The sequence below is a fragment of the Monodelphis domestica genome, chromosome 5 (genome assembly GCF_027887165.1).
Source record: "Monodelphis domestica isolate mMonDom1 chromosome 5, mMonDom1.pri, whole genome shotgun sequence".
NCBI lineage: Eukaryota > Metazoa > Chordata > Mammalia > Didelphimorphia > Didelphidae > Monodelphis > Monodelphis domestica.
Window position 1 is genome coordinate 289451841 of NC_077231.1, and position 26699 is coordinate 289478539.

General features: G+C 42.2%; 1 protein-coding gene across 3 annotated transcripts in view; it reads left to right on the forward strand.

The window, feature by feature from the left end:
- Nucleotides 1–577: 577 nt before the first annotated feature.
- The window catches only part of PLCL2 (phospholipase C like 2), a 221196-nt gene continuing 195074 nt past the window's right edge, over nt 578–26699 (forward strand). Inside the window, exons 1-2 of one of the 3 annotated variants that reach the window (XM_056800275.1) lie at nt 578–968; nt 2524–3136. In XM_056800275.1, coding sequence (XP_056656253.1) covers nt 2783–3136 — 354 coding nt within the window. In that variant the 5' untranslated portion in view covers nt 578–968; nt 2524–2782. Of the gene's footprint in view, nt 990–1170; nt 1967–2523; nt 3137–26699 lie in introns of those variants that run through there. The other 2 variants (XM_056800277.1, XM_056800276.1) reach the window with 2 other exon arrangements.

The following is a 26699-nucleotide window of genomic DNA, read 5'->3' on the forward strand; positions in this document are numbered from 1 at the left end:
CGTAAATATCAATTATTGGCCATAAGTGAATGTGGCCTGGCTGAGACCCAAAGGGCTTGGAGGTGGGGAGACAAGGCACCTGGAGGGTTTGGGAAAGTGAGGAGGCCAGGAATGAGATGCGGCTTCTCCAGGGTTTCCCCCAAAGTTACCAGCTCACCTCTTGGATGGAGAGAGGGGTGTCATGCAGAGGAGGAAGGAGGAGCTGGGAGTTTCTTTTTTGGGGGGAGGGTCTCAGTAGGGCAGTGGAAGGGGTGTGTGTCCTCCCCCAATGCACACCTCCACCCCATCCCAAGCGCTCCCGGGGATCTCGGGCTTCTCCAGGGATATTGCTCCTAGCAACCAGCCCCGTCAGCTCCTCGAAGAGGTTCCGGGGGACCCGTTGCCCCGGGAGGGCGGGGCAGGGAGGGGACAGCCGGGGTGTGGGTCTTAGGGAGAGAGAGAGAGGGAGGTCTGCGGGCGCTGTCGTTGCGCCACCCGGGCTGTTTGATTGGCAGCTGCAGCTGAGGGGGGCGGGGGCGGGGGGGAAGGGGAGGTGCCCGCCCCCCTCCCCGCCACCCCCGGAGGGGAGGGGAGGAAGGAGGGAGGAAGGAAGGGAGGGAGGGCCCGAGGCTGGGGGCAGGGAGTTCGAGGGCTAGGCGGACAGACGGCGGGCGGGCGGGTGCTCAGCGTCCCCGGTTCGGGCAGGCGGGCGGGTGGGCTCTGGCCGCCGCTGCTGCTGGGGCTGGGGCTGCCTGCTCAATTCTCTCCGCCCGCCCCGGAGGGAGCCCGAGGAAGGAGGAGAAGGAGGAGGAGCGGGGGGGGAAGCAGCAGCCGCGGGGCCACCGCAGCCAGATGAACCAGGCTCTGTGCATCCGGCTTCAGGGAGAGCAGCGGCGGCAGCAGCAGCAGCCACGGCGGCGGGAGAAGGAGAAGGAGGACGGCGGCCAGGAGGAAGAGGAGGGACGCAGGACACCCCAAACGCCAGCAGGGTGAGAAGGGGCGGCCCCTAGGTGGGTGCTGGCCGGGGAAGGGGCGGGATGACATCTGGGGTCGGTGACTGCTGGGGGGAGCGGGAGCCTGGGGCTGGGGGGATGGAGAGAGGGCGGGGCCGGGGGCAGGGGTGATTGATGGAGGGAGGGAGGGAGGAGGGAAGAAGGGAAAGGTGGATGTGTGGAGCCTGAGGATGGAGCTATGGATGGGTGGGTGGGTGGTTGGAGAAGGGAGCACGGGGGCCGCCTGGCTGCCAGAGGATGGATGAATGGGGAGGGCTGCTTAGGGACAAGCAGGAGGCAGGGGGATGGATTCATTGGAAGGGAAGCACGAGGGTAACCGGGAGGACTAAGAGGACCAGATGGGGAGTGGGCTACAAGCCAGGGTGAGCAAGGCATTGGAGGCCCCGGGTATTTTGACAGGATAGCGGCAAAGGGAGCAGGATTAACGGGGAGTGGCCGTGGAGTGGTACCCTGGAGGGTCGATATACCGGGAGTTAACAATCACAGTCCCGGACGCTGGGGTTTTGTGCTGAGTTTGGGAAGGATGGAAAGGAAGGAACCTCTCCCTGCTGCTTTCCTTTCCACATCTTGGCATTGGGGGACCTTGGGCACACCAAAGGAGGCGGGGGTGTTGAGAATGCTGGAGTTGGGGGAGGGATGAGGAACCCCGGGACGAGAGGCGACGTTGCTGTTGCTGTCTGTCTGTCTGCCTGCCTGCCTGCCTGCCTGCCTGCCTGCTTGCCCCTGGGTTAGGATTGCGTAGTGGCTGCAGGGGGCAGCGCAGAGTCTAGAGAGAGGCGTCTAGTAGAGAGCTCCGAGGGAGTGAGGACTGGCTGCAGGAGCAGGGCTCCCAACCTTTCCCTTACCCGGGAGCGGAGGTCATTGAGCTAAGGCCCCCCAGAGGGCCGGTGCCTCAACCTCGACCTTGTCTTTCTGCCGGCTGTCTCTGGGACGCGGACTGGACTGAGGCCAGGCGTCCTGCAAATGTCACTGCGGTGAGAAAACTCCTGTTGGCGAGTCCCTCCCGGGAAGGGCTGTCCCTTCTCTGCCCCCCGGCCCATTTCTCTTCCTGCCCACCTCGGAGGCGGGGCCGGGGACTCAGGATCGGGGGTCAGGGAGGCGGGAGGGGCTGTTGTTCTCCTCCCGCCCTGGCTGCCTCTCTGGGATGTGCTCCTTATAAGTTTGTTTGTTTACCCCGTGCCTTGCGGTTGATGGGGAGACACCTCTGGGATGTCTCAGTGCAGAATTGCTGCCACTAGCTCGGGAGAGGGGGGCAGAGCAGCTGAGGCGCGTGTGTGAGGGAAGGAGGCGGCAGGGATTCTGTAGCCCCTCTTCTTCCCTCTGGGGTGGGGGCGGGGATGGGCACTCGGGATGGGGTTATTTTGGGAGCCTGCAGCAGGGCGAGATGGGCAACGCTCGATGCCCTGCCTCGGTATCTCGGAGGGTGGCTCCGGGTGTGGAGGGACTGTTTTCTTCTCCCAGGTGCTGAAAGCCTGACATTGGCTGCGAAGAGCAGGCTCTGAAGACATTTTCTTTTCTTTTTCCTCTACAGGAACCTTAGGGAAATTCATCCTCCAGGTCTCTAACTCCGCAGGAGGCAGCCCGAAAACACACACACAGACATACACGCACACACGAAATCTAAATTAAAAAGAAAAGCGGAAGAAACTGTCGAAGCAGCAGCAGCAGCAGCAGAATCGGCGGCAGCGGCAGCAGCAGCAGCAGCAGGAGGAGGAGGGGCTGAGGCTACAGCTGCGGAGGCAGGAGTGAGAGGAGAGGACATCCCTGTCCTGGGCTGCTGGAGGGGACTTATGGCAGATTTCGGCCGGGGGACCGCCGGCAGCGGCGGGGGCCTACCTACCTCCCCAGGACCTGTCCTTGGAAAGGTGGCCTTTAAAGCGGGAGATGGAGAAGGAGGAGGAGGAGGAGGAGGTGGTGGTGGCGGCGGCTGTGGTGGTGACAGTGGCGTCAGCTTGGGGAGAGCACGCTATGACAGCAGCAGCGGGGTTTCCAACGGAGACTGCACCCTGGGGGTGTTGGGGGAAGACCCCAGGACTGGGAAGCCTATCAGCCCTTCTCGGGGAAACCACCCCAGCCTGGGGACCCCGACGGTGGGGCGAGAGAACAAGCCGGGAGGCATCCCCCGAAGGAGTAGCATTATCAAGGTAAGTGGAGTGAAGGCACTGACCTCACTGTCTTCCTCGGAAGTGGGAATGGGACTTCTTGGGCTTTCTTCCTCCCCAGGAAGATGGAGGAGGGGGAGACGGAAAATACCCTCGGTGGGGTAGTGGCAGAAGGTAGCAAGCGGGATGGCGGCTTTTGGCTGGCCATGGACAGGCTGGAGTATGGATGCTTTGGCTGGATGAAGGGTCCAGGGCTAGAAGCATCTTTTCCGTGTAGGAAGGGCCCAGGGCTGCTAGAAGCATCTTTTCCGTGTAGGAAGAGTCCAGAGCAAGGGGATGGGAGTGGTTTAGTTGCCGGAGGCTACATGGGGACCCCCCTGGGGGTGGGTAGTCACCTATTTGATCAGGGCCTTCACCTGTGTGTCTGCTATTCCTTCTGTCCTGTGGGCTGCTGAAAATGCTAGCTGTTTCTAGCCAGGAGGCTTTCTTTTGCATTTTAAAGGTTTGGGGATTCTGTGAAAGCATGCCCCTGGAACCTGACCTGGGAGGGGAGTTAGGGAGAATTTATTATTATGTCTGGTGGTAGTTGCTTCTAGGAAATGGATGCATACCATGGGATAAGGTTCTCCTAATCACAGAAAGGGATGAGTAGATTTTGGAAGAGAACTTATACAACTATAGGCTTCTCTTTCCTTGAATCTGACTTGACTGGGTAGATTTGAGGCCTTCAGTTCTTTTCTTGGCTTTCTTTTTGCTTGTAAGGTAGACTTTTCTAAAGAGAAGAGAGAAGCAAAACAATACTGTTGTTTTGATTGAGAAAGGTAGAGGGCAGAAATATATTTCTTGTTTTAAAAAGTACTATGAACAGCTCGAGTTTGTTCTGGTTTCATTTTAATTTTCCATTTCGGTCTGCAATGTAAAAATAAATGTTGCTAATGCTATAAAGCAAGGGGGAGGGGAAAACCACACCATAGATGAGCTGTGATGGGGACAAGTCCTTTCCAAAGTTATGTTGAAAAGAGGAGAAATTTTGCTTTCTGAAAATCAAGGGGAGTACAAGGACAGCCAGCAGTGAGACACAGTTAACAAGCATCGTGCCCACCCTTCCTGTCACTGAAATGATGCTTATTGTTGGCTGCTGATAAAATGAGAGGGAGGGATGGGAGGTCTGCTGGGGGTTTGGGGTGGTGGTGGCCAGGAGAAAACAAAAACATAACCCAGCCTAGAGGGAGCTGAATTGAACCAGATGGAGAGTCCCTGGTTAACTGGGTCAACAAGAAATCTTTCAAGTATTTCGGACCCAAGACCGGTGAAACTGACTGTGGTGGCCCCTGATATAAAAGGCAGTTGTGGATTTTCGCTGTGTCATCTATTTGGACTATTTGTGTCTAGGTGAAGGCTAGAGAGGAAAGCTTATGCCTTAACTACCTGAGGCATATACTCTGGGCTTGGAGGGAGACACCAAACTATTTTTTGATGGCGCCCAGAGCTTTTCTCTGGTATTTTTCCTCCTGGATGTTTCCATGGAAGTTCATTTGAATGAAAGCTATTGCTTTCCTTCATGCACACAAATCAATAGCATTGATTGAATAATTTGAGTTATTTTTATTGGTTGTCAAATATTTGTAGTTAGGTTGTTTGTTTGTTTGTTTTTTTCCCTGGGATCTTTACCTGGGTGAAATTGAGTTGAAAATACATCTAAGTTGCTGCCCACTTATTTGTTCAGCTTTGCCAGTAGTTTTGGAATGCTGTTTTGATATCGTTTGTAGGTGAGGTTGTTTTGGTTTGTTTTTAATTAAAGAAGATGAGTGCTCTTTGGAGCCTGCTCTTACTGTAGGGTTAACTTTGTGATGTTCTAGTGGGGTTTTTGAATCCCACTTAATTTAATAACAATGAATGGATGGTACTTTTGCATTTATAGGAGATTATAAAAATGATGGTCATCTGATTTGGATTTGTGGATGATTTATATGGAATGGGGACCATGTCAGTTGTGACATCCAATATCTTCATGCTGACAACAGAGTGGAAAGATGGTTTAATTGCAAAACAAATTCTCATTTGGGGACTAGGGCTCTATTATGTCTATTAATTGTATTATTCTAAAGATAATTTTGTAATTCATCCCTTCTACTTCTAGAACTCTGATCCTCTGATTCTACAATTCTTTTCTTTCTTCTTTTTTGATAAAATTAGGATAAAAACTTCACAAAATCATGTAATTTTGCCTAATGTGTAATTCCTTAATACTCTTCTAGGAGGATAAATTTCATTTTTTAAATTTATTAGACTCAAATATCTTGTGTAAATGACTATGATTTTTCTCTTCTAGGCAATTTACTTGATCCTGTTTTAGTTCAGCAGCCTCAGATTTTTATTCTTATATGTCAGGGGGAAGAAATCATTAAAAATTGAGAAATATTATTGGAATTTGGACAAACCAGGGCCCTATCCTGGGTCTTCTCTATCTCTATATTATTCTGGTGGTGTCAGTAGTTCTAATGGTTCAATGATTATCTCTATGAAGACAGATTTCCAGACCTAATATTAATCTCTCTTTAGCTCTATTCCCAAATCACAAAATACCTAATGGATGTGCCATAGGCATCTTAAACTCCACATTTCCAAAACAGAACTCTATCCCTACCTCACTCCCTCAAGTGCTGGCTCTTCTTAAATTCCGTATTTCTATAAAGACCATTGCCATCCTTCCATTTTTGTGACCTTCAGGTCATCCTGATTCTTCCCTTTCCCTAGTCCCTTATAATTAGCAAGTTTTGTTGATCTAATCCCATAGCATTTCCAAATCCCTCCCCTTTTCTCTACTCCCATCACAGCCACCCTCATATAATGCCTCATCATCTCTTGTCTAGACTAATGCAAGAACTTGGTTCTCTTACCTCCAGTCTTTTTCCTTCCTAATACAATTGATTATCATAAAACATAGGTCTTACAGAATCACCGTCCAAATCAAGAGGTCCCAGTGACTTCCAAATGCCTCTAGGTTGAAATATAAACTGCTGTGACATGGCTAAAACCATGGGCTACCCTTACGGGCTTAATGCACATCATTCTTCTTCATGTACCCTATGTTTCAGGCAAAATGGCTTTGCCCACCCCTGTTTGTGACATTCCACAGTTTATACCAGAGGTGATGAATTAAGGTGGCAGGTGTTTATATGGGAATGGATGCAAAATCCCAACTGAAATCTCCCCTTCTGCAGGAAGCCTTCCCTATTCCCCCTTAATTCCAATGCTTTTCCTCTTTTAATTATGTCCTATTTATGCTGTATATAGTCCACTTTGTATATATTTGTTTGCATGTGGTCTCCCCATGTAAGACTGTAAGCTCTTTGGGGACAAGGACTGTCTCTTCTTTTTTTTTTCCTCCAGGACTTAACTCTCTGCCTGACACATAGTAGATGCTTAAGAAGCATTTATTGATTGATTGATTGATTGAACATTGAAAGACAGGGAGATAAATAACAGAAACATCTGACAAATGGTGATAGTATCAGATATTAAACAAGCATACATTGTATTTAAAATCATTTCTTTAAAAAGAAAAGAGTGAGACTTTAGGAAAGCTAGGATGTTTCTTGCAAAGAGACAAACAAGCTAATGCCCATAGATGAGGCTTCTTTAATTCATTCAACAGACATCTACTATGGTTTTTTTTTTGTTTTTGTTTTTGGTGGGAAGAACATATTATTAGTGGGAGTGAGAGGGATACAGAGTTTCACCGAGACACGGTGTCTACTGTCATGGAGCTTACAGTCTATTTTTTTTTTTAAATCCCAAACTTCCACAGGTGAGCCTGACATTCTATCTCTGATCTTTCTATAACTGCAGACAGATAACCACTGATATAATGTCTTCCTTTTTCTGAAGACGCTGAAAATAGTTTCAGGATTCCCTAACATTGTTGGTTTTTGGATCACTGACTTGTGTCTAGAGTTTTAGCAGAACCAGTTTCAGGAATCTTTAGGTGAAAATATTACTTTCATTCCCCTCTCCCACAATTCACTTGATCAGACTACTCAGATACACTCCCATTTTTATGTATATAATCTGGTTTACTGACTCAGATAGCTTCTTAGTCTTGATTCAATTCAGTCTTTAAACACTTTAAAGAATTAAGCATTAAATGTGAAGTTAAATTCCGTGATCTGCATTTAATCTGAATTTAGTTCTGATATTAGAGATGGATAATACTGAATTTAGTTCCGTATTTATTACACTAGTTATTCACTTCATAGAAACAAGAGTTTTTGCTGATAGGAGTTAATTGCATAGTCTGCTTGGCAACTTTTTGAAAAATAGGGATTTGATACCTCTGAGTTAATTTCTTTGTGTTCCAAAAGTGAAATAGATTTGTATTTTGCATTTTTTCCAAATATATATTTTTCAATATAAAAAGTTGGCTTTAGATACCCTGGACTTGCTTCTCCTGTTTATATCTTGGTGGAACTAAAATTATGCCCTGCTAGGTATTTTAGCACATGGGAGGCACTCTTAAGTGCTTCTGCCATAGCCATAGCTTAAATTCTCTCTCTAGCTGGAAATCTTGCTAGAAAGCTACAAATACAGACAGAGAGCTGGAAATTAAGTAGTATTACTAATTCTGGCAGCCAGTGGGCTCACTGGCAGAAGAATTCTAAAATTGGCATAACCAGCCAGCTTTATAGGAATTGGCCACTGATGGTCAGTTGGACATCATGGTAAAGCTAGAGGCAGCTGTTTCAGAGGAATTCACATTGGCTCTGGAGTCAGAACCTGGGTTCAAATCTCAGTACTGCCACGTACTGCATGGGTGACCTTGATGCAAATTGTTTAAGACTCTGGGGACCTTCGTTTTCTTCTCTGTAAAATGAGAGTGTTGGACAAGATGACACCTTCAAGACTTCTTCTAGCTCTAGTTCTGCTGATTCTAAATTTAGAGACTATTTAATTGGGGGAGAGATGTGCATTGGGCTTTTGATCAAGAGGCTTGAATGGAGGTAGGAACTGTTTTCCTTATCTTTCTGACCTTGTATAGTCATTATGGTGGGATTATGGGGACCAAGGAAGAGTTCAGGTGCAGCTGAGTCCACTGGTAGCTTTCTATTTTAGCTCATTAAAAAATATAGCTAATTAGCTAACTTTAGCTGACTAAGTGGGATGCTCAGGAGTTTCTACCTGCTCTCTGTGGCCCTCTAAATTTGGGGGTCCCAGGGAGAAGCTCTGGTCACCATGCCTTAGTTATGGCTCTCAGAATTTGCTTTAGTATAATCATAAGTCATAGAATTATAAGCCTTCCAGTTTTCTTGCTATTTTTCACACATGACAACCCCATCTCCCCATTTTGGGCCTGTTCCTTATTACCTGGAATGTTTTCCTTCCTTTTTGCTGTTTCTAAGAATCCCTGATTTCCTTCAAGACTCAAGTCAAGCACCCACTTCTGCATTCATCAATTTATGTGTGAGGTATTTTCTGGTTTCCCTAGCTTCTAGTGCCTCCCTCTCCCCCCACCCCCCCCCACTCCTGTTGCCATGTTTGTCTCAGTTTCTTCATCTGTAAAATGAGCTGAAGAAGGAAATGGCAATCCATTATCTTTTCTAAGAAAATATCAAATCCAGCTCCAGACACTAGCTGTGTGACCTTGGGCAGGTCATTTAGTCCTATTAGCCTTAGTTTCCTCATCTGTAAAATGAGTTGGAAAAGGAAGTGGCTCACCACTCCAAGATCTCTGCCAAGAAAATATCATAAAGGGGTCACAAAGAGTCAGACATGATTGAAAACAACCCACAACAGCTATAAAAGTGCATGTTTGTTGACTCTGTAGAACCTGGAACCAGGACCTTTTAGAAGATTTTGGTTTGGTATTTCCATTGTCTATCCCCCTATCTTGCAGGTGTTGAGTACTTAATAAATACATGCCGATTGATCTTTTTTTGATCAATCTAAAATTGAAAGAGGCCATCTGGTTCAATCCTTAAATTTTACAGATGAAAAAATGGATGAAAAAGACTTTCCTGACATCATTTAGTAGCAGATGTCTGAGGTGGAATTGGTCTTGAGGTCCCTAATTTCTGATCCAGTCCTCATTATGTTGCCTTTACTTTAGCTTGTGAAAATAGTCAGTCTGAATGTTTTAGACCAGAAAGCATCACTGGATGATCACTAATCTTCACTTTACCTTTGGCTTTGCAGTATAGATCAGATTGGAGAATTACTGGAAAAACCAAGGAGAAAAAAGATACTTAAAGAACTTTATTCAGAATTAGGCATTCTGCACTCCAAAGAGTGATGGGCAATATTGTTCTTAATATTGAAAAGTTCTTTCTTGCCTTTGTTTTGCTCCCTTGCTTCTTTCACCAATTCACTTTCTAAGTAGTTGAATATTTTGTTTGTAGTTGTTGGCAATTCAGGATCCAAGGTTCTTCTTTGCAATTTGTATGTTGCTGCTCTCAGATCCCAGAGGGATTTTTCTTGGAATCCACCCTCCTTGAATCTGTGTGCTCACTTTCTTATTTCCGAATACTCTGCAGGTGGGCTCAAATCGCCTCTGTTCTTTTCTTATCCCTGAGTTACTCACAGTACCCACTGAAGCAAAATAAAGCAATATTATTAACGTCAAATATAGTTATTAAAGAAGGAAGAATAAGGGCATTGGGAGACTCCTTTTCTGCTTGGCTTTCATCAATTTTAAGTTCAACCAATAATTTCTCTCTCCTTCTCCTCCCTCCTCCTGCTCCCTCCTGCTCCCTCCTCCTCTTCCTCTTCCTCTTCCTCTTCCTCTTCCTCTTCCTCTTCCTCTTCCTCTTCCTCTTCCTCTTCTTCTTCTTCTTCTTCTTCTTCTTCTTCTTCTTCTTCTTCTTCTTCTTCTTCTTCTTCTTCTTCTTCTTCTTCTTCTTCTTCTTCTTCTTCTCCTCTTCCTCCTCCTCCTCCTCCTTCTCCTCCTCCTCCCCTTCTCCTCCTCCTCCTCCTTCCTCCTCCTCTTCCTCCTCCTTCCTCCTCCTCCTCCTCCTTCCTCCCTCTCTCCCCTCTCTCCTCTCCCTCTGTGTCTCTCTCCTCCCTATTTTACTCCCCTTCCCCTTCTCTCTGTCTCTCTCCTCCCTCCTTCTCTCTCTTTCTGCCCCTCTTTCTCTCTCTCTCCCCCATACACACTCCTCTATTCTATGTTTCTGTCTCCTCTAGTTTTGTTATGAAGGACTATCAATACATTCAGCTGATAGGCTGTTTTTTAAACTCTTATCTTCTGTCTTAGTATCAATTCTAAGATAGAAGAGTGGTAAAGCAACTGGAGTTAAGTGACTTGTCCAGAGTCACAAAGCTAGAAAAGTATCTGAGGTCAGATCTTAAACCAGGTCCTCTCAGCTCCAGGCCTGGCACTCTATCTGAAGTGCTACCTAGCTGCCCCTCCACTAAGGTTTTTGGAGCAATTTAATTGTAATTTTTTTTCTATGATTAATTCAAGTCAACAATAAGCATTGATTAAATACCTATGTATGCTGCATTGGGCTAGGTACTGGGAATACAGGTAAGCAAACAAACAGCCCCTGCCCTCAGGGAGCTTATATTCAACTGGACTTTAGAGCAAGGTTAAGGAATCAGAAGAAATTTAGAATTTATCAATTAAAAAAAATCTTTTATTTGTGCAGAAACCTTTCATATTTTTGGCCTCCATGCTGGCATGGCTTTGCCACCATGCTTGGCTTCTAGTGGGCACTTAATAAAAGTTTCTTGATGGATTGATGTGTACTTCCTGCTGGACCTATTCTAAAATTCTTAACTTTTGAAATATTCAGCATGTATTCTGGAGGGATTTCCCTGGGCACTTTAACATATTATAGTACTTTTGAATCTGTTACATCCAGCAATTCATGAACCCACAAGCATTTATTAAACAATTCTGCAGTGCCCTGCAGAGCTAAAGACAGAAATCAAGTAGCTCCTGCCCTGCTCTCATGCACTGTGTGTGTATGTATATGTATGTACACACATAGTACTTGAGAATATATGATATATATATATATGCTATATGTTTATAGATATGTTATTAGCTATCTGCTGTATATTTATAGATATAGTATTAACTACATGCTGTTTATAGGCATTAACTATCTTCTGTATATCTGTAGATATACTATTAACTGTCATATATTTTCCAATATTATTAACTGTCTATTGCATATTTTGAAATATTAACTATCTGCTGTATATTTATAGATATATTATTAACTATATGTGATATATTTTAGGTATTAATGCTATGTATTTATAGATCCATTAACTATATGCTATATATTTTTATATTATTAATTATCTACTGTATAGATACATATTAACTATATGTTGCTACATACTAAAAATATTAACTATCTGCTATATATTTATAGATCCATTAACTATATGCTATATATTTTTATATTATTAATTATCTACTGTATAGATACATATTAACTATATGTTGCTACATACTAAAAATATTAACTATCTGCTATATATTTATAGATCCATTAACTATATGCTATATATTTTTATATTATTAATTATCTACTGTATAGATACATATTAACTATATGTTGCTACATACTAAAAATATTAACTATCTGCTATATATTTATAGATCCATTAACTATATGATATATATTTTTATATTATTAACTATCTATTGTATAGATACATTATTAACTACATATTGCTATATATTAAAATATTAGCTATCTGCTGTATATTTATAGATACATTATTAACTATATGCTATATATTTTTCAATACTATTAACTATTTTCTTGAGATTTAAAAATAAAAACCATCTGCTGTATATTTATAGATACATTATTAACTATATGTTCTATATTTTTTGATATTATTAACTATCTGCTGTATATTTTTAAATATTATTAACTCTCTGCTGTATATTGATGGATATATTATCTTCCTCCCTGCTAGCCACTTCTCGCCCCAGAGATGCTTCCCACCCTCCGGCCGACTTTCCCAGTCAGTGAGTTCCTTCCCCAGACCGCTACTTCTTGAAACGTTTAGCTCATGATTACTTCAGTCCTTACTTTCTGGACTTTTGGCCAGTAACCTTTCTCTCCCTGTTTCCAGCTCCCTCTGAGAACATAATCTTCTGGAGGGTAGCCACTATTTTGTGGAAAACTTCTGTCTATGTCCTTGACCCTTAACACAGTGACCGGTATGTAGGAATCACTTAAAAAAATGTTCCCTGCTTCTCCGTCTTTCTTTCTCTCTCTCCTTCTCTTCTTGTCTTCTTCCCCTCTTTGGTCCAGGATTTGTCTCAGGAGCCCAAAGGTACTGTGGACACCTGTTTTGCTGGCTCAGTTGGAGGCTGTGTGATATGATGAAAAGACCAGAGAGTCCAGAGTGGGAGGGCCTTCTTTTAAAGTCTGACATTGGTGTTGGCACTCTGGTTGATTGTGGGCAAAGTTCCAAAGGTCTCTTTACCCTTAGTTTCTCCATCTGCAAAAAAGGAAAGACCAGAATTAGTGGTTTCTCCCAGTTCTAAAGGTTGGGCCGCTTTTCAGTTTTCGAACCCAGTTTTTACTTCAATTAATCTCCAATGGTTGTGGGTCACTCTTAGTGGTGGTAGGAGAAAGTGACCACATGACTGGCTGACCACAATTCCTCAGGAAATTGTGTATTACAAAGAAGAATTATTTCTTTCATGGGCAGAATTTTGGAACAATCAGAGAAGAAATAAATAATTTTCATTTTAAGTCAAAGCCAGACTCTTGTCCAGTTCCAATAATGTTTGGATGGGAATGTTGGTTTGGTTTCTAAAAAGTTCTGCGAAGTGTTACCTGGACATAAATGCTCCATTCCCTTTGTATATTTGAAATGAGGTCTGAGACCACTGAGGTCACTTGGGATTTATGAGTTTGGTGGATTTCTAAATCAAGGTATAAGAGTATTACTCAATATTGAAACTTTTTATTGATCTTAGGGTGGTTATTAATACTAGATTGTCTGAAAAATTGCTGGTTTTGAAGTCAGAGGTCCCGAATTCAAATCCCATCCCTGCCACTTATTACCTGTGTGACATAGGGCGAGTCGATTAGCTTTAATGAGCTGCAATTTCTTCATCGGCAAAATGAGATGATTGGACTCTTTGATCTCTAAGGTGCTGTCAATTTCTAAATCTGTAATCCTCTGAACCATGATCTTAATGGCTTCCCCTGCTCTTGAAATAGAAGACTAATTTTAACTTTGGAATTTTTACTTAAGATAGCTTTGTAGGTCATCCATGATCTGGTTAAACTGAAATTTCCTTTGCCTGTTGGCCTGTTGTTTTTCTTAATTTGTGGTGCTTGAGCTATGGAGAGATTTAAGAGGAATCTATAGACTTGAATGGAAAAAAATGTTCATTTTAATTTTCAATAACGGTTTCCTTCTTTTATGAATTCAAAAGCATTGTTCGAGAGTCTGAAAGTTTCTCTAGACTGCCAGAGAGGATACATTGATACTCCAAAGGTTTAGAACCCTTGTTCCAGTTTCTCTATTAGGCCATAGAGTTCTCTGATCCCCAAGGGTGGTAAAACTTAAATTTCTCCTCCATCAATTAAAGTGCATTCATCATGTGTGTGTGCATGTGTGTGTATGTGTGTGTATGTGTGCGTGTGCGTGTGCACACGCATTGGGAGATGGGGAAGGGAGCTAGGTAAGAAATTGAACCACTAATGACTTTTTTGAGTAACAGGAAAACTCTTGGGATACAACTGGTGGATTTTTCTCACATTTTGTTTTCTAGTCTAGTCTTTTAGCCCATATTTGGTGGTAGCCGCGGATGCTGCTTATTTATACTATCGAATAACTCCCAGTGGAAGCTATATCCAGATTCTTTTCTGGGCATACGTACATATGGTGATTTGGAAATGGTAGCTAGATATTAGCATCGTCACAGAAGGCCGGCAGCTTTGTTTGAAAAGGATTAATAATGGAATCATAGGACTTCAGAGCTGGGAGAGATCACAGAAAACCCTTTTACAGTCAGGGAGGCACAAAACCATCCTGATTAGTACATTTAGCTGTAAGCCACGGCTGAGTACATTTATTTGCATATTAGCACAACAGAATAGAAAAAATGTTATGTAATACTGCAGCATTGAGGTATTAATAGACAAAAGTGAGGTCTTTTAGATGTCTATTTTTGACAGTTTATTTTTGAATATAAGCAATCTGCATGTGTACTCATTGTAAGCTAATGTATATGTTTGAGATGAGTTCTAAGGCCCCTACCTCTCAAGTGCTAGGATTCAGCCAGCAAAATCTGTGTGGTGATAGTCTAAGAACAGATGGAATTGTGGTTGGATAACAGTGATCTGATTCTCGTTTAGAAGGTGCCTGCTTTCTAGATGGAGTGCTTTTGGGAGGGTCCAGTTGTGTTTTTATGAGGATCACTGGTGATTCTGTTACTCTTGATTAATTTGTGGAACCACAGAGGAATGGGAACCTCTTTTATCTGTCTCTACCCTAGGCTATCTCAGAGCTCCCAATACCCCAGCATTTTCCTCCCTTCCTTCCTTCGTTCCTTCCTTTGTTTCGTCCTTCATTCCTTCCTTTGTTCCTTCATTCCTTCCTTCGTTCCTTCCTTCCAATTTGTTCCTTCCTTTCTTCCTTCTTTCTTTCCTTCCTTCCTTTCTCCCTTCCTTCGTTCCTTTGTTCCTTCCTTCCTTCCTCCCTTCCTTCCTCCCTTCCCCCCTCCCTCCCTCCCTTCCTTCCTTCCTTCGTTCCTTCGTTCCTTCGTTCCTTCCTTCGTTCCTTCGTTCCTTCCTTCGTTCCTTCGTTCCTTCCTTTGTTCCTTCGTTCCTTCATTCCTTCGTTCCTTCCTTCCTCCCTTCCTCCCTTCCCCCTTTCTTCCTTCCTTCTTTCCTTCCTTCGTTCCTTCCATCGTTCCTTCATTCCTTCGTTCCTTCGTTCCTTCCATCGTTCCTTCATTCCTTCGTTCCTTCGTTCCTTCCTTCCTCCCTTCCCCCCTCCCTCCCTTTCTTCCTTCCTTCCTTCGTTCCTTCTTTCCTTCCTTCGTTCCTTCGTTCGTTCCTTCCTCCCTTCTTTCCTCCCTTCCTCCCTCCCTCCCTTCCTTCCTCCCTTCCTCCCTCCCTCCCTTCCTTCCTTCATTCCTTCGTTCCTTCCTTCATTCCTTCGTTCCTTCCTTCCTTCCTTCGTTCCTTCATTCCTTCCTTCGTTCCTTCGTTCCTTCCTTTGTTCCTTCATTCCTTCATTCCTTCCTTCCTCCCTTCGTCCCTTCCTTCCTCTCTTCCTCCCTCCCTCATAGCTATGGAGTATCTAAGGCCACATTTGAACCCTGGTCCTCCCAATGTCAAACCTGGTGTTCTATCCATTGTGCTACCTGGCTATCTTCTCCAATACATTGCCCTCCAAGTCATTCTTTTTCTAAGCTCTGATATCCATTCCCTGGACCTGGCCAGAAGATCTAGTAAGGGTTCATTAGTATGTATTCTTCAAATTATATGCCCTTCTTACTTGCTCTGTGAATACTTACCTCCAATTCCCAAACCACAAGAATTCAAGAATCTTCCAAATGCTTTGACATGGCAAGTTTTGATACAATCCTAGATGGTGAGAAAAGAGCTTATTGCCTCAGAACTTATGAAATTTAATTTTTGAACAATCAAAACTTTCCAGAAATATCAGATTAAACAAATATCTATTGAGGGCAGGGGCATGCTGTTTATGGATGTTGCTAGAGTTATTTTCTCTCTCTCTTTCACTCTAACCAGAAATGTCCTCAATGTTTTGGTCATATTGATTTCTCCTGAGGTCCTTCCTTCCAACATAAACGCATCTTGAAATACTTCCACAGCACCTGCTCCAGGCATAGCATATCCCCCATATTAATTCTATTTGAGGACAAACACTGTTGGCACACATTTGTTCAAAAGGCCTTCCCAGCGAAGGGCTCAGTATGGAAATCATTGAGCCCAGACTTTAAGGGACTTTGATCCTCTCCAATTTAAATATTCTATTAAATAATAGACGAGATCATGGAGGGGAGAACCCCAAATCTTAGACGGAAGGCCACGTTGGAGCCATTTGAAGTTGGGGCTGAAGGGCAGTAGAAACTCCCTTTTCTTTTCCTGTCCCCACCCAACTCCCTCTCCCTGACCCCCCCCCCCCAGTTGTCATACCCTGCCCCTTTTAAGTGTTAGAAACTGGATAAGCCTGGCACATAGCAGGTGGGAGGCACAGGTGTTGGGAAGGGGTTGGGTTAACTCTTTGTATACTTTATTGAGATGTTTTAAAAATATGGGATTTCCAAAGGGGCAGGAGCCGGTTTTGCAATGATGCAGACACATTTTATCTGTGATGACTATCTGGAGATTGTTTTCTCTACTGCTTCCAAGTCTAGGTAGAGACTTTTTAAAGGACCCCACAGAGGCTGAGAATATCACATTCCTGCTGACATTCACTTGGCCATTGATGCTCTCCAGTGGTCATCTCTTGCCCCATTTCTTCCCTTTCCATCATTCTCACTGAGTAACAAGAAGTTGTGTAAAGCAGAATTTTGTTCTATCATCTTCCCGCCATTGCTATAGAATAATCCTTCTAGGAGAAGTGCTACCATCTTGTAGGAAGAGCTCCAGTGATTAAGGCTAAAGCACAGTCTTCTTTTCCTAGCCATTCCTACAGGTTGATTCACTAGATACTTTTCAAGCTTTGGCCACAGTCATTGGATAGGACATACATCTCCGTAATGACAGGGACTTTCATTTTGTGCTTCAGTGCCTAGCCTAATGCTTGACCCCAGAACTTATTGATTATATAAGCAGAATATTAGAGAATAGATTTAGAGCTGGAAAGGAACTCAGAGGTCATCTAGTCCAACTTTCCATTTTAAAGTTGAGAAAACTGAGGCTCAGAGCAGGGAGTGACTTGCTCAAGGTCACTTGAATAGAAAAAGCAAATATTGAATTAGAATCCTGGTGTTCTGGATTTTTAAACTGTATCTCATTGTCTCTCAATGTTTTACATTACTCCCTTATCTTGTGTCTAGATGGTACAAAAAATAAAATAAATGGAATCAATTTTCTTTATCAATGGCATATTATTATTATTGTTGTTGCATTGCCAGAAGAACGACTATCTACAATGCTAATTTAAATTGGGGGCAAAAGTAAATTATTCCATGAGTGATATTCTAGGTAATGCTTCCTTTCTGCTTTAAAGATTTTTTCTTAATTCATACCTTTTTTTTTGCCTTAGAATTGATACTGTTTATCAGTAAAAACACCCTTATATTCTGTCTTAGAATCCATAACAAGTATTGTTTCCAAGGCAGAAGAGTAGTAGGGACTATGCAATTGGGGTTAAGTGACTTGCCAAGGGTCACCCAGCTAGGAAGTGTCAGAGGTCCAATTTGAACTCAGAATATCCCATCTTCAGGCCTGGCTGTCTATCCACTGAGTCACCCAGGTGCCCCCTCTTCTTTGCTTCTTACAATGCTGAGTTGATAAAATGTTGTTGCCTTAGCAGGAATCCTTGGGATGCCTGTGTTTCTTCAGCATTCTGGATCATCAGTATTTTCCTTTTGCTATACAGACTTTGCAATCAAGAGAATGAGTTTATAGAGTTCAGTCCTCTCCACTCGCACTCAGCGATCACTTTCAATATACTTGGGAAAGAAAGGGGGAACAAAAAGGAGAAAAGAACCAGCTGCTGCCCTTACAGATCTTAGCTAGGTGTCCTAAGATGTCTTTGTTTACTGACTGTAAAATAGTTTGCTATTATTTGATCTTTCTTTCTCCCAGACTTCCTTGTTTTATTTGGAGGATGTTGAGCTTGCTGTATTTTTTTTTCTTCTAGATCGTTCCCTTCCCTTCTCTCACTCCTCTTTCTGAAGAGAAGCTATATCTTCTTACTTATTTTGGTTTGGAACTGAGGAGAAGGAGGAAGCTTGTAGAAAAATGTCACAGGAAAAGGGAAGTTAATATCTTTGTCTTGGGGACTAAAAGAGAAGTTGCAAGCGCTGTTCCAAAAGTCACCCTCATTTTGTTGGGAACCACTTACCACAAGCCTTTTAAAGACCATTTTGTTTTCTTACAGGATAACAGGGAAAAATACAATTTGGAGAGGAAGGAGTTTACAGGCTCCCGGGAATCCTTAGTATTTAGTTAGGAAATTAATTCAGAAAGATCAGCTTGTTTTCTAGGACTGGACGTGGCACTCTTAGGGAATTCAGTGCTAGAGAAGAAAGTGTTATTTGCAAAAAAATCTTTTGAATTAAATGTTTAAACAAGAGGCTACTTAGCTGTAATGGCTAACATTTATATAGGTTTGCAAAGTGCTTTACATATATATCACTATGGTCATCACAGCTCCCCTTTTTACAGATGGGGAAACTGAATCTGAGTTAAATAAGTGGCCCATGATTATTCAGGTAAAAAGTGACTGAATCAAGATTTGGGCTCCAGGTTTTCCTGACTTGAAGTCAAGCAATCAAGCGGTAGCTCTTTCTAATCTGGCTGACAGTATTAAAAACATTCCTCTTTTTCCCCCTATGAAACTTTTTGGGAAGCAGAGTCCAAAGACAAAGTAAAGAGACTAATCTGGACTAATGGAGTCTGAAGGTAAGGGGTTGTTTAATCCTGTGGAAGGAATCTCCTGCTCTTTTCACAAGCAGCTGCTGAGCAGACCAGCTGAAGATTATGGGATGCCTTAATGTGGTGTCACTAAAATAGATAAGGACATTTAAATACTTTGTCCCAAGAAAAATTTTGCTGCCCAGATTCATTTTGATTTAGTACGTACAGAAATATTTTAGAAGCTGGAAAGGACTTGACATTTTACAGATAAGGAAATTGAGGCCCAATTAAGTTACCTGACTATGGTCACACAGATGGAAAGCAGAACTAGATGACTCAGATCCTGTCACTTTTAAGTTCCATAGTCTTACCAATCCTCATGGTATGTGCTGGGTCCTCCTCTTTGGGGAGCATTTCAGGGGATAAAAGTGTGACATATAGGCTTTGGGAGCTTTGATCCAAATGGCCCAGAGCATGGCTCCTATGTCCTCTCAGGACACTAGGGTTATCCTGATAGGTTGAGGATATTTTTCTAACACTACAAGTCATGAGCCCCCACCAGTGTGCTTCCTCCATTGAGTAGGTTCAGAAATTGGCTAAAAATATGGTCTATTTCAAATTGTCAATCTCATTTCTTTTTTCTATTTTGTAATTCTAATTATTTTTTTCCTATAAGTTCCTCTCTACCTTTTTTTTTTACTTTCTTGTTTGGTGTTTTATTTTTAGCATTTGGTTTACCTTAATTTTACTTGGGTTCCTTGCCATCTGCATGAAGACCCTTTATTCTCCCCAGCCTCAACATACTTACTCACTGGAGATGTTACGTAGATGTGATTACTTTGTGTCTGGATCTTAGAGTCCAGAACAAACACTTTTGTTAGGAAGAGGTAATGAATAACTCTAGAGAATAATAACCTTTTCATTTTTCCTTGCTAAAGTCAGACTTCAAGACAGTCTGACGATTCTGCTGGGGCAACAGCAAGCATAATTTGGACACTGTTATTTCTGTATGTTCACTGGGATGATGGTAGGAACACACAAAATGAAAGCCTTGTCTTTGTCTGGTCTAGTCTTGTCTACATATTGAGAGAGGGAGGGGGTGGGGGGAGAGGGAAGGAGAAGAGAGGGGAGGGGAGAGAGAGACACACACAGAGTGAGAGAGATTGAGACAGACAGACAGACAGACAGAGACAGAGAGAGGGAAGAAGGGATGGAGGAAGGGAGGGACAGAGACAGACAGGCAGGGAGAGAGAGTGTTCTAGACTAGAGGTGAACTGGTTTCTGGCCCATTCTTCTTTCTCCTTAGGACGCCACTTAAACCGCTTTATATCTCTAGTCCCCAGCCATAAATGGGAAATAGCACCACATGGCTGTTGTCTACATTTTCTTTAGGTTCGTGTGGGACTTCTTCATAAGATTGGGTAAGAACTTTGAAATTCCTGAAGCAAGACATTATGAAAATGCAGAGTAGTTGTAATAATATTGCTTAAGAAAAGAGCACACGAACAAGTCAGCTCTGCTTAGTAAAAGGAATTACTTTGTTATTTTTAATAGAAAATTTTAATTCCTTTTAATTCTAATAGGAAATATAGTCCTTGGGAAGAATGTATTTTTAGCTTAAAAAGCATCTTGCTTCCAGCTATCCATCCCCCTGCCTCCAATTTCTTAACCCAATTTGAAAAGAGGGGATGCGACTTGGGGAAAAGGAATGTGAACATTTGGGGGCCATTCTCTTATGATCTACACTGTGGCTGAATTACTGGCTTTGGAACTGGAGTTGGGATCCTGCTCCTGACCCCCGTTGTGGGATCTGGGCAAGTCACCGAGGGTCTCAGTGTCCCTTAAAAGAAAACATTTGTAAGTTACCTGAATCATCTCTTCATTACTCCCCATTTTTACTCGTGTTAACTTTGGCAGGCTTCCTTTCTATGTTCTCACCTAGTTACTTAACATGATAATGGGAAAACAGCAGCCTTGTTTATCTTCAACACTTTTGGAGCAGGTGAGCTGGTTGGAAGCTAGAGAAGCCGAGACAGAAACGTTTTTCTGTGGTCTCAAAAGGACGCTTTGTCCAAGGAATTGGGTCTCTTTGCTCGGCCGTGTCTCATCTCTCTGGTGTAACTCAGGAGAGGCATTCCGGTGCCGCCCTTCGTACTTTGAGAAGACGAGGCATTTGTGTGTCCTTGGAATTTTCGACTTATATTTAGACTCTACCCAATAATTTAGAAAGTCCTCTGACCTGTTTGCAGCCTCCAAGAAAGGAGAAAGTGCCTCGAGTCTCCATGCAAGAAGCCACCTGCTACTTTCTAGTGTGGATCGGTTACACGGAGTGAGTTGCTCCCAGGTGAATAAAGAGAGACCCGTGGAAATATGTGGGTGTTGCGGGGCCAGCTGTGTCCACACTGATATTTTCACATGGTCATGTCCTGGCTGTTGGAGCAGGTCAAGGTCATAAGTTTGTTCCACTTCTGTGAGCTTTGGCTCCGTGCAGAGAAAAAACATGGCCAAAGGGGCATTCCTATCTGAGCAACTTGCTCCCAAATGGTGGACCTTGATTGAGAGCAGAGATACCCACTTAAAGGCACCTATTAAACCATAGCATTGATCTTATGTGAAAAACAACATTTCTTTTTTAAGGGCAATATTTAGTTTATTGGATTTTATTTAGAGAAATTGGTTTGGCCACTTACCATTAACAGCAGGAGAAATGGGAGAAATGGGCTTCTAGATGAGATCCTGAAAGCTACCTAAATCCTCTGAGCCTGTTTTCTCTTCTATAAAATGGGAACAATAGTAGCTCTTATCTTACAAGGTTGCTATGAGGGTCAAATGAGATATACATGGAATCCATTTTGTAAATCTTAAAGCAAGGCTTCTTACCCTGGGATGTATGTGTTTGTGCAGTTTATGAACTTGGGTGAGAAAAGAAAAATCACCTTTTTTTGCACTAACCATTGGTTTTCTTTGTATTCTTGTGTATTTTATTCCATGTATTTAAAACATTGTTTTGAGGAGAGATCCGTTGGTTTCCCTAGATTTTACCAAAGAGATCCATGATGCACAAAAAGGTTAGAGACTCCTAACTCAGATGGCTGTCCAAATGGCAGCTTTCACTATTTTTATTGTTATTTTTTTTTGTAGTTTCAGCAATGGACTTCTTATTAAGGAGCAGAGTAGCAGTATTGTACAAAAAAGGGAGTAATTTTCTTTAAAAATTTGATTCCCCCAGTCTTATGTTAATTCTGTGAGATTTAATGCTATGTAGATAAATGAAATACCATACACTTCTTATAAAAGTGAAAATAGCAGATTCGGTTACAATGATAACATATATGTTTAAAACAGAAAGCCTGGAGTAGTAGATGGTCAGTAGAGTGGACTTGGGAAGACCTGGTTTCAAATCCTGGTTCTGACACTTTCTGTGTGATTTTTAGCCTCTATTTGCTCCAAGAATCTCTGAAGATGGTTTTTTTTTTTTTCATTTTAGTTGATTGAATTGTGATTCCATTTAGTGTTTTCTTGGCAAAGATACTGGAGTGGTTAGCCATTTCTTTCTCCTGCTCATTTTCCAGATGAGGAAACTGTGGCAGATAGGGTGAAGTGACTTTCCCTCTGTCATCTGAGGCTGGACTTGAACTTAGGACCTCCAAACTCCAGGGAGAGCACTCTAGCCCCTGTGCCACCTACTTATCTCCTAAATCACAGGCAAGGATGTAGGGAATTAGGGAGAGTATTTTCACACTGGTTGAGTTCCTCATTATTAATTATGATTAATTATTAACATTATTAATGTCCCCCCACCAAGTAATTATCTCATTTGTATTTTATTTCTATACTTCTGTGTACACTTCTTGCCTCCTTTGACAGAATGCAAAGCCCTTGAAGGCTGAGCTATGAGCTATCTTATTTCTCTCCTCAGTTCCCTAGAACCAAGAACAATCAGTCTTAGTGATTGATTTGATACCCAAGAGATTCCTATGCTAACAAATTCATAGATCCCCCAAGCATTGTAGATAGAACATATTATCTATAGCTACAATTGTAAAACATCATAGACTCTTCCCTTACGTGATGCTCTGCAAACTAATCTTAGTTTGTCTTGTGAAGCCTGTATGTTCTCTTCTATAACAATCTAAAATTTAAAAATGTGATCCCTGTAGACTTTCTGCCAAGTGGGTTGGGTCCAATTGGTTTGAAGATTCTCACCTCTTTCTTGTTTTCCAGAGAAACAATTTTCATTTATTTGTTTTTTTGAATGTGTTCCCTGTTCACCTGCAAGGCACTCTTAAGATTAAGCCAATGCATTATGTATATAGTCAAGAATGTGGGCTGGTGGTGCCTTTAACAGTTTTATTGGTATACCACATCTCTCTTTCCCTGTTATTATTTCCATTCTGAAATAGTCCCAGAATAAATTACAGTAAGAATCTGAGTGCTGACCCTCCACTGTCTCAACCATCATCATGTATCTTTTGAGTTCCTTAGCACCATTTAGGGAAGATCTCATGGAGGGTTCCAGAGCCAACAGTGGCAGAGCTAATTAGTCATTGGCTCCCATATTTGTCCCTTGCTCTAGTAATTTCTCATTGCTTGGGAGGAAAAGATGTCTTTAACAAAGGTTGCATCTGTGTTTGTGATAAATGGAGATCAGCAGAACAGGGGACTTCTAGGGAATCTGCAAGTATTTCAGAGATGTTTACCCATAAGATTTCTGTTCAAGCTGCAGATTGGGACCTCAACATTGTGGCTCCAGGGGAAGAAGGGCCAAGAAAATGTTCTATTGTCACCTGATTCTCCATTAGATTAAAGATGCACAGCGGGTACAATAGACCTGTTGTGCTCCCTCGTTTCAAGGGAAGCAAGAAAGGAGGCACATATAAAGAATAGATGGAGGTAAAAGGCAGCCCCTTGTAGAGCAGTGAGTGTTAATAAGCCATATTTTCCTGATGGGAGAAGCATGTTTAACCAAGAACAAGAATGATTATTTTTGAAAAGAGGTAGGGAGGAGACAGATAGACAGAGAGACAGACCCAGAGAGAGAGAGAGAGAGAGAGAGAGAGAGAGAGAGAGAGAGAGAGAGAGAGAGAGAGAGAGAGAAGGGAAGGAAAGAAAGAAGAGGAAAAATAAGAATGAAATAAAGAAAATAAGAGAAAAAATGAGAAGTAGGATTATATGAAGGATCATTATTTTGGGTGGAAGGAACCTTAGGAATCTTTCCACCGAGCCTGATGCTTTCCAACCTCCAATTTTTTAGATGGAGAAATGAAGAGTTGGAAAGATTAAGTGATTTGTCCACAGTCACACAGCCAGTTAATAGGTGAGGCAGCATTTGAACCCAGGTTCTCTGATTTCCAAATCTGGCCCTCTTTTCATTATTATTCTGGGGAAATTGTGTGGGTAGGTATATAATGGATATTATTGGTAGAATGTACAAATAATTACAATTTTTGTCATCTCTTTAATAGTATATAAGTGACTTTCAGAGAAGAAAGTAATCCTTTTGTGAATTTAAATTTATAGAAATAAAATGAGGAATGTGGCATTAATTGGATAATGACATAGAGTATTTCTAGTTGAGAAATATGAAGTATGTTATTTTCCAACTTATTTACATAATATTACTCAAATTTGAGGGGTTTTGGATATTTCCTTATAATAATTATCATATTACATTATATAATAAGTATCACATTACATAATATAATAATAATAATGATTATAAAAGTTCTTTTAAGGCAACACTTTCAATACACACTATCAAGAAATCCTTTTTTAAAGTGATACAGATTGAATGAAGGAATCATTGTTAGTTTTCCTTCTGGCCTTCTATGAGTTACTCAATGAATCTTGTTTCAAAGACTGTGTTATTGATCCAGAATGTTGCCTCTGGATTCTGAGCTTCCCATGGATCCATACATTTAAATCAATTCATAAGGCTGCCGGACAATATTTGGTAAATGGGTATGTTTTAGATCAACCAGCAAAAGCCTGCTTAAAAAAGGAAATCGTGTTTGTTTACTCTCTGCCCCACCCAATCCAAAATACAGCCATGTGGTTGCAGGCTCAGAGAAAGCCTCTGTGTATTTGGAGGGTGTATTTTTCCAACATGCATCGAGAAGAGAAGAGCCCATCCACACAACCTCTGAATCCTCAGTTCTTTCTTTGGAAGGTGAGATGAATGATTCTTGGCATGGCCACTGTGCAAGGGCTGCCCCTGTTGGTGGATACCTGGTTAGTTGCTCTTCATACTTCACCCAAACCCCCTTTTATTTAGTGAATTGTCAACCTAGTCACAGAGAAGAGAGTTTTGTGATTGCATTTTTGCTGGTGTCCTGAGAGCCTTTACTACTTAGAGTTTGCCGGATGTCCCACAGATCAAAGCTGATAGCTTTAGGGTGCTAACAAATGCCAAAGTTTTGAGTTGAGTTCCTGGTGTGGGTGAATTAGCTTCTCACCCAGAAAAATCTCTTTTTCATGACCTGAGTGTATTTTTACTGTCAACACAAATACAAATCACAATTTTGCCCCATTGGCTATTTTGATCCCATGGGAGAGGGACTGGTTTAGAGAAAAAATCTACCACTAGCTTCAACATACCTCAATGGTGTAACAAGGGCCATTACTAGATACAAAAGAGTCACAGGTTTTGTGTTGTGAGTTTTTGAGAGCCTTAATATACATACTTTTTCTTCTAAAAAAAGTTGCCATATTGACCTTGCAGCAGGATGTTAAAGGGTTTTTGATATCATATATTAAAAACACAACTTCCAATAGTAGTTGCCATGGTGCAATGCAAATAATAGCAATAGCTAAATAATAGCTAACATTTATAAAATAGGTTAAGGTTTACAAAGTGATTTCTGTATTTTATCTTTTTTAATCCTCTGGGATTGATGCTAGTGCTGTAATTACCTCCATTACACAGCTAAGGAAACAGGTGAGAGGTTAAATGACTTGTTCAGAACCATGCAACCAAGAGTCAGCATTTGAACTCAGGTCTTCCTGACTCCAAGTCCAACACTATCCACTCTACCACTTAGCTACCTCTCCAATGTCCTGAACGCTTAGATTCTCTGCTGAGAACCTTCAAGGACAAACAACACACTCCCTAGTCCTTCAAGGCTTTCTACAACCTAATGGTCTTATACTGGTCTGCCACTTCTGCAAGTTCATCCCACTCACTCTCACCTCCAGGAACTCCCTTTGATTGCCTTGGTTCATCTTCGATGTCTAGAATCCATTTGTTTCTCATCCTTACCTGGTGAAATCCTTCTCTTCCTTCAAGGCTACCTCCTTGCCCTCCAGTGTCCACTCAGATCGCTTCTCTGATTTCCCAAGAGCACTTTGTCTAGACTTATCCTTTGTCCCTGTTGCATTTTCCCTTGGATTTTTATCTCTGTTTCCCAGCACTTAGCACCTAGTAGGCATTAGTAAATAGATGTTGAATTGTGTTGTTGAGTCAATCTGTAAAATTATCCTGCAACAAAGACACGATTAGAAAGGTCTTGACTTCATTTGGGTGCTTTTATTCTCAGAGTTTTGTTTATGAGACTTATTTTAACTGTCTTCTCTTTGATAAGAGTCTGAATGAATGAGAGATGCTATATATGGCTTCTCCTAGATCCATCCCTCCTTTCCTTTGGGAGGGTTATTAGGACTATTTCAGACAGGAACATTTCAAGGTGGCAGGTAAAGATGACAAAGCTCTAATTTTATAATTAGTGGGTTTTCTCTGGAGAAGAGGCCAATCTTTTAATTCCCAGGGGTGCTTTATGACTAAGAGTTAGGAAGGGCTTCGATTTCCATAGAACTGACAGTGAGGCTTACCCCAAGGAGTAAGAGAGACAGGACCCAAGTGATGGCCAATAAGGGATGACAAAGAAGTAGCCTTTGAAATGAAAGGATGCTTTCAGAGATGTGGCAAGAGTGAGGGATGCTGCAGTGATCTCCTGGCTGTCAGAAGAATCCAAAGAAGGCTCCTTAGCTCACTGGATTGACCCAGTGCTTCAAACCATCCATCCTTTGTAACTGATTGTGTCTTGATGGGAAGACATGAC